The sequence below is a fragment of the Cebus imitator genome, unplaced genomic scaffold (assembly GCF_001604975.1).
Source record: "Cebus imitator isolate Cc_AM_T3 unplaced genomic scaffold, Cebus_imitator-1.0 Scaffold326, whole genome shotgun sequence".
Lineage (NCBI taxonomy): Eukaryota > Metazoa > Chordata > Mammalia > Primates > Cebidae > Cebus > Cebus imitator.
Genome location: NW_016107641.1, coordinates 1,656,976 through 1,664,339, shown reverse-complemented (window position 1 = coordinate 1,664,339; position 7,364 = coordinate 1,656,976). Strand labels below are relative to the sequence as shown.

The following is a 7,364-nucleotide window of genomic DNA, read 5'->3' as shown; positions in this document are numbered from 1 at the left end:
CTCCCTTATTACCGTAAGACTCCATATCTTCCCGTATGTTTATCAACCATCTGCATTTCTTCCCCTGGAAACTGCTTGCTCATTTGCTGTTTTTTGTTTATTTGTTTTCCCAGTTCCACTGAAAAGCAGAGGAATACAAATTAAAACTGAGTTTTTTTAAAGCACTGAAATTAGAAATGATGACAAAGGTTCTCAACACTTGTGAAGATTAATATTGTTTAAGTTGAGAAAAACCACCCTGTAATTACAAATGTTAACATATTTTCTTTCTACACATTTTTCATTAAAACATAAGCTCTGAACCATTATGAAAATATCCTTAATTGTTTTACATGAAGTGAGACCAAAGTTGATTCAAAAAAATACCAAATAAATTTTTCTGTATCGTTTGTTGGCTGAGTCTCCTTTCCTCCCAGACTTGCTGTTTACTTTACCCCTCAGCAATTCTTCATGATGTCATGTCTTTCTGAACTGCCTTCCATCCCCCATTGACCTACTTATTTTCTGTCCTGGCCGCCCCCTCTTGTTTTTGTAAGGCAAGTCTCTGTATTTATTTGTTAAGAAAGGATGCACTTACACTGTTTCCTCTTTTAGCCATGGGACATAGTCTCCTGTTTAGTTCAAGTGTGACTGTCATGGTTCAGTAGAGCACCATGGTGTCTTCCTTCACACAGTGGCCTCAAATTCTGGAGAGGAGGATATTCCTCGGTGCTGGGTGTGTGTGGGATGCTGGTGTTGCTAGTGGAATATTGAGATTATTTTCAGTCCATCACCTATTTGAACCGTTTAGTATTTGGGATTCAAAGGAATAGAGTTGATGAGACTGACCAAGGGTGGGAAGAGTTTAGCCACAGAGGGAAGTGGTAAGAAGCGTGGAGGAAATGAGTGAAGTGTCAGAGTATCACGGAGCAGAGAGATGGCAGGTGGACATTGTATCAGGCTGATTGAGGCTGAAGCGTGGTTTGTGCAAGTGGAGAAGGAAGAGGCAATTCCTAGAGTCCTGGTGGGAGAGAACCAGCTACCCTGGAGATGCAGAGGTCCAGGGAGCACAGAGGAGGCAGCTCCCAGAGGGAGTGACACCTTTGTCAGCCCAACGTGCTCATCAGCTGTTGACTCATTATTTCTCGAGTGCTTGTTAATATGTCAAACATTATTCTAGACACTACGGGTATAATGAGGTGAAAGAATGAAAGAAGTCTCCATCCTCCTAAGCTTAAATCAAAGGAGGACAAGACAGATACAGGTAAACCTATGACATACAGAGACATTATATACAGTCTAGGGTGGTAAATGCTATCATGAAAAAATAAAGCAGGCTAAGGTGACAGAGAGATGTGGGGCCAAAGAAGGCTAGTCTCCTGGGGGTGCCGAACAGGCTCCTCTGACCGGGTGAGGTTTCAGAGGAGACTGGCAGGGGAGGGAGACACACAGGAACCTAGGGGAGAGCCTGGAACAGAAACAAGGAAGAGCAAGTGCGAGAGCCCAGAGCCTGGGAGGGGAAGATGCCTGGCATGTCCGGGAAGCAGCGAGGTGCCTAGAGTCACAGAAACTGAGCAAGGAGTGCGTAGAGGAGAGGGGAGGGGTGGGGTTGTGGAGGGTTGAGGTGCTTGGACAAGGTCAGCGTGGGGACTTGGGATAGGGGAGAGAAGGAGACATTTCCCACATTGGAAAGCAGGGCTATTCGATGTTGGGTGATGACTGTATGTAAGTGAGCCTATGTATGGTTAATTAATCTGGCATGAGTTTGTATGCATGTATGTGTGTGTGGTTAAGTAAATATGTGAGTGAATTTGTATGTGTGAGCCTGTTATGTATGTGTGTCTGTGAACACACATACATATATTTATGTTACTGTGTGTGTCATGTGTGTTCCAGTGTATATGTATGTCTGAGTGATCGTATATGTTTCTTTGTATGTGAATGACATAGTTTGGACATGTGTCCCCAACAAATCTCACATAGAAATTTGATATCCAATGTGAGAGGTTGGCCTAGTGGGAGATGTTTGGGTCACGGGGACAAATCCCTCATGAAGGGCTCAGTGCCATCCTTGTGGTAATGGATTCTTACTCTTAGTTCCATAAGAACTGGCTGTTGAAAAGAGCCTGTCACCTCCTCTACTCTCTCCTCCTTCCTCTCTCACCCATGTGATCTAAACATACCTGCTCCCCTTCTCCATCTACCAAGAATGGAAGCTCCCTGAGGCCCTCACCAGAAGCAGATGCTGGCACTATGCTTCACGTACAGGCTCCAGAAACATGAGCGCAATATACTTCTTTCTTTTATGAATCTCCCAGCCTCAGGTATCCCTTTGTAGCCACACAAGTGGACTAAGACCGTGGTTCCATGCATGCTTAAGTGTGTACAAGTGCCTCTGTGCTTATGTGTTTGTGTTTTTATGTGTGTCTAAGTATTGAAGAATATGAGCGTTTTGCGTTTGTGTGTGTCCCTGATCATACACAAGAGAGAAAAGATCCCACAGGGAAATAAGAACAGGTTGGGAAGCCTCTCCTGGTGTCCAGGTTCAGTCTCTGCCCTCCCACAGGTCACAGAACAGAACAGTGCCATCGATGAGGTCATAGAGTAGAGCCAGCATCTTAGCCACCATGGGGAGCTCACTGTCCACTTTGGCTAGGGCCAGCTGGAGGGCTTCAGTACAGCCCAGCCAACTCCCACCAAACAGCTGGAGCACCAAGACCCTGTGCATTCATTTCAAGTCATGAAACGTCACTTCATGGACCACAGGGGAGAACAGTCACCTACTGATGGGACCACCCTCAGCTTGACCAGCCCTGGGTCCACTGAGGAGAGTGTGGAAGTATGCTGGCCAGGTAGGTCAAAAGAAAGGCCTGGAAGGTCAGCCACGTGTGCTCCCTGGGGGGAAGCCCCGATGGGAAGGGACATTGCCAGGTTGCCTCCTGTTACTGTTACCAAAGGGTTGTGTTGACCATAAACATACCTGTCGAGAGAAAGGAAATTGATATTGATGGGACGCTTGGTATGACTGAGGCTGTTGTTGTGAGTACATAAGGTGTTTCCAGGGGATACGAGGATGAAAACATAAAATGTTTATAATTATGTATTTGTTTTAATGTGTATTTGAGAAAACAATTAACATGTTAATCCTGTGATTTCAGGAGCAAAATAAAAAATTCCTTTATAATAAATTGATGAACGTTAATCTAGAACATCAATTTGAAGACCACTGGGACGAGTCTGTGGACGGCACCTAAGTGTCACACCCGCTCTGGGGGCCCAGTGGCTCCACCACTTATTCAAACTCCATGCCTCTGTTTCCTACTCTGTTGAATGGGGATCCCAACTATATAATTTCTTAGGGTTGTTTTGAATTTTAAAGGAGCTAACACTTGGCAAGCACTTCCATGGTGAGGGGTACACAGCAAGTGTTGAAGGAGATGGTGAGATGACCCCTGCGTAAGGTGAAGACAGGTCACAAATGTTGAAGAGAACTGTGAGCCTGGGTGGCCTGGCCAAGGCACTTCGCATGTGTTGTTTTTTAAATGGGCTTTATTGAGGTGTCTTTTATGCACACAGACATCAGCAATTTTAAATGCACAATTTGAAGAATTTTGACACATGTACATTTGTGGAGCAACCAACACAATCATGATAAAGAACATTTTCAGAAACCCTACAAGTCCCCTTGTGCCTTATGGGCAGTCTCCCCTCACCCCATCCCCAGCTCTTGGCAACCACTGACCTGTTCTCTGTTCCTAAAAATTTGCCTTTTCTAGAATGGCATCTGAATGGAATCATACGATGCATGGCTTTTTTTTTTCTTTTTGTTCACATTCTCTCATGATCACATGCCTTTCGTTTGGCTTCTTGTATTTAGCATAACGCATTCAAGATTCATCCATAATGAATGTTGCACGTCTCAGCAGTTCACGTATATAATAGGTTGCATTGTATGATGTACCACCGTCTGCTTACCTGTTCCCCAGATGATGGTCTTTGCTTTAGTCAAGTTTTTGGTGATTAATACATTATTTGATCTTTATCGTCCTATCCTTAATGTGTCTATAACTCTGTTACTCACCATTTAATGGTCTTTCTCAGTTGAGTCAAGGGTTTGGTGACTGCATTCATACTTTATTCAATCATTACCACACCCTGTTCAGCAGGCATTATCATCATCTCCATTTTATCAGGAAATGGGCAGGGGGAGTGGTGTCTGCCCAAGAGCTCCCAGAGCCTGTACCCTTTCAGAGTCTGTGGCTCCTGGATGTGACACTGATCTCTTTGGGGGCACTGATGACAATGTCCTTCTGCTTCTCAGGGACCATACAGAAAGAAGAGTCACCCCACCCGCGGCTGGGGCCTGCCATTCCCTGGGAGGAGGGCCTCTACTTCGCTGCCAGGGTCCTGGGGATGCTGGGCTGGAGCAGCTCCCCATCTTCAGAGTCCTCCAAATACCAGTCCTACTCCCAGTACCAGTCGTGCTGCTCCTGCATGTGCAACGAGGACAACGCTGCCCCGCAGAGTGTGTGTGCCTTCTACATGCATGTGTAGACCGTGGGGGGCATGGCAGTGGCCTGGGAGACCAAGGCCGGCTTCCAGCCCATCCGCGGGAAGCCCCGAATCCATGAAGCCCAGTTCATCAAGAGGCAGAGGAGGAAAGGCTCCTTCTTCGAGATGGCTTCCAACACCGACCTGGATTGGGACCTGGAGGCCTGCAAGAGCAACTGCAGACCTGAGCCTGAGGACACAGAGCTGCTGGATTGTTGCCTGCAGGAGGTGCGGGAGCCCCCGGACTCGCTGGTCACCACCGACTATGGGCTGTGCTGCCTGGCCTGCTGCCAGGTCTTCCCCTCCCTGGACGTTCTGCTGGAGCACGTGCAACATGGCATCCGGGAAGGCTTCAGCTGCCAGATCTTTTTTGAGGAGATGCTGGAGAGAAGGTGGGCTCAGGGCCAAGCACATGACCAGCAGCCAGAGGAGGAGCAGAGCCCTTCAGACAACAGCGAATGTTCCTGGCCCCGAGGAGAGATGCTCCCAGCACAGCAGCAGGAGAAGCAGTGAGCCAGAGGGGAGATGCCCACCCCTGCCCTCACCTCCAGTGCCTCGGGCTGCTCCTTCTCTAGCCAGCAGGATCAGACCCACTCAGTCAGGGACAGAGGACAAGGGCTGGGGGAAAGGAATGGCATGGAGTGCAGAGCACCAATGGCTGGGAGACTGGAAAGAGCCTGCCTCCTGCCCTAAGCGCAGCATCTCCACCGGGGTCCATTTCAAAACCCAAACCCACACAAGAGGACTCTGAGTGTTTCTGATGGTGGGCACAACATCTGAAACCCACAAATGCATGGCCAGAGGAATTTCTATTTTTGCCAGTGGATCAGGCAGGTCCACACTTGCTAAGTAGCTGTGGCTCATGAGACAGCCAACTGCAAATGACTCTTCAGCCCTTTGTTTTTCACTGTTACAGATCTGTCATATGCCCTAGTTCTATGTCTTTTATGTTATTGGGATTAAACACAAAATTGAATGCAGTGACTAATTGAGTGAACCATGCTGTCAGATTGGACACATGGGAAGTTGCCATTTCCGTAGGTTACAAACTAGCACAGACACCTGGAGACAGGCAGCTTATCAAGGTAAAGCAGGAGGCTGGGGATGTCCTTTCAATCTATGAGTTGATCTCTCTCAACTATACATTTTTAAGTATTGCCACCAAATTCATCTTCACCCTTCTCCCTGTCTCAGGGGGCTGCATTCATTCAAGAAAAATTAATCGTGGTCCACTGTGTGTTCAACATGTTGATGGAAGATGTATTCCAGCCTCTGATGCTTCCAGTGAGAGACAGTTAGAATGGGCAACTGGAAGACAAGGGGATAAATCCTATCAAGAAAGTATGAAGATCCTAGATGAGGGGGCCCAAGCTCAAGCTTTTGATCTGGAGGAAGAACTTTCCAAAAAACACGATGTTTCCAGGGGCTTAAAGGAAAGGTAGAATAAGCTAGACCAGGGTTCCTCAAACAGCACTGTTGACCCTGCATGCGAATTATTTGTTGCTGAGGCTGTCCTATCTGCTGCAAGATGTTTACTGGCATCCTTGGCCTCTACCCATCAGATGCCGGGAGCATCCCCTGCCCCACGGTTCTGACAGCAGCATCCCCTGCCCCACGGCTCTGACAGCAGCATCCCCTGACCCACAGTTGTAACAGTCACAAATGTCTTCAGACATTAACAGATGTTCCCCAGGGACAAAACCACCCTTGGTTGAGAACCTCACCACTAGAAAAGAACAAGACCATTAGGAGAGGAAACAGACATGATATATTTGGGGAATTGCTAGCCACCTGATCTGGCTGGAATGCTGGGGGCATTTGTCTCTCCTTTAGCTCATAAAGATGTGCCTGGGACTGAAGTGGACATGGGGAACAAATGAACAAAGGGGACCAGGCAGACATGGATGCTGCTCTGTGGAGCCTATGGCCTGAGGGCATGCATGTAAAACAATTATGAAAGTTCCCAATTCATGACCTAAAGGGTCCTGTATGGCCGGGCCTTTGCTACCTTCTCCATCACCATCTCTCAACATTCTGTGCCTCATTCACTGTGCTTCAACCACATGGGCCCCCTTCTTTTCTTAAAGGATTCAAATGTTCATGCTTCAGGGCCTTTGCCCTTGCTGTCCCCTCTAAGTGGAATGTACCTTTGTCTGTCTTTCTTCTGGCTGCCCCCTTGCTCATCTTGGAGGCTGCAGCTTAAATATCTGTTTTTCAGAGGGCCCTTTCCCAATCACGCTGTCTTAGCATATGCATCATTCTAAGTTTGAATGGTTTTAAGAAGTGACATGATCAGATTTCTGTTTTTAAAAGCTCACTCCATCATGTATGGGACATGGATTGGAATAGTAGCAAAAGAAGCAAATGAGAAGTGGAGAGATCAGTTAGGAGGCTGTTGAGAGAGTCCAGGCCAGGAATGATGGTGACTTCGAAAAGGCTGTCCCAAGCAAAGATGGAGAAGAGTGGTGCCTTCAAGACTTATTTGAGGGATAGAATCCAAAGGCCTTGGGGAAGGGTACATGCAGGGGTGGGAGAAAGGGGCTTGTCATGGTGGACTCCCAAGTTCCTAGGAAGAACAAATGAGGGTTGCTGTGCATTAACTGATAAGGGGAACTTTGGAGGGTGATTTCAGTATAGGTGTGTTTGTGTGTGAGCATGCATGCCTGTGTTGGACATGCATATCAGCATGTGTCTGCCTGTAGACATACAGGCATACGTGCTGGGAGGTGGGTGATAGAGGTCAATTGAGACACGGTGAGTTCTAAATGCTAATGGCACATCTGAGCAGAGATGTTGAGTGGGAAGTTCATGTTATTTAGAAGTTCAATCTAGAC

At 47.3% G+C, this 7,364-nt stretch overlaps 1 protein-coding gene across 1 annotated transcript; it reads left to right on the top strand.

Annotated features, from left to right (window-relative positions):
* Nucleotides 1-2,202: 2,202 nt before the first annotated feature.
* FAM170B (family with sequence similarity 170 member B) lies at nt 2,203-5,507 on the top strand. Its single transcript, XM_017504676.2, has 2 exons — nt 2,203-2,831; nt 4,301-5,507. Exon 2 carries the CDS (start codon nt 4,546-4,548, stop codon nt 5,041-5,043), a length of 498 nt encoding a protein of 165 aa, XP_017360165.2. The 5' UTR covers nt 2,203-2,831; nt 4,301-4,545; the 3' UTR covers nt 5,044-5,507.
* Nucleotides 5,508-7,364: the final 1,857 nt, after the last annotated feature.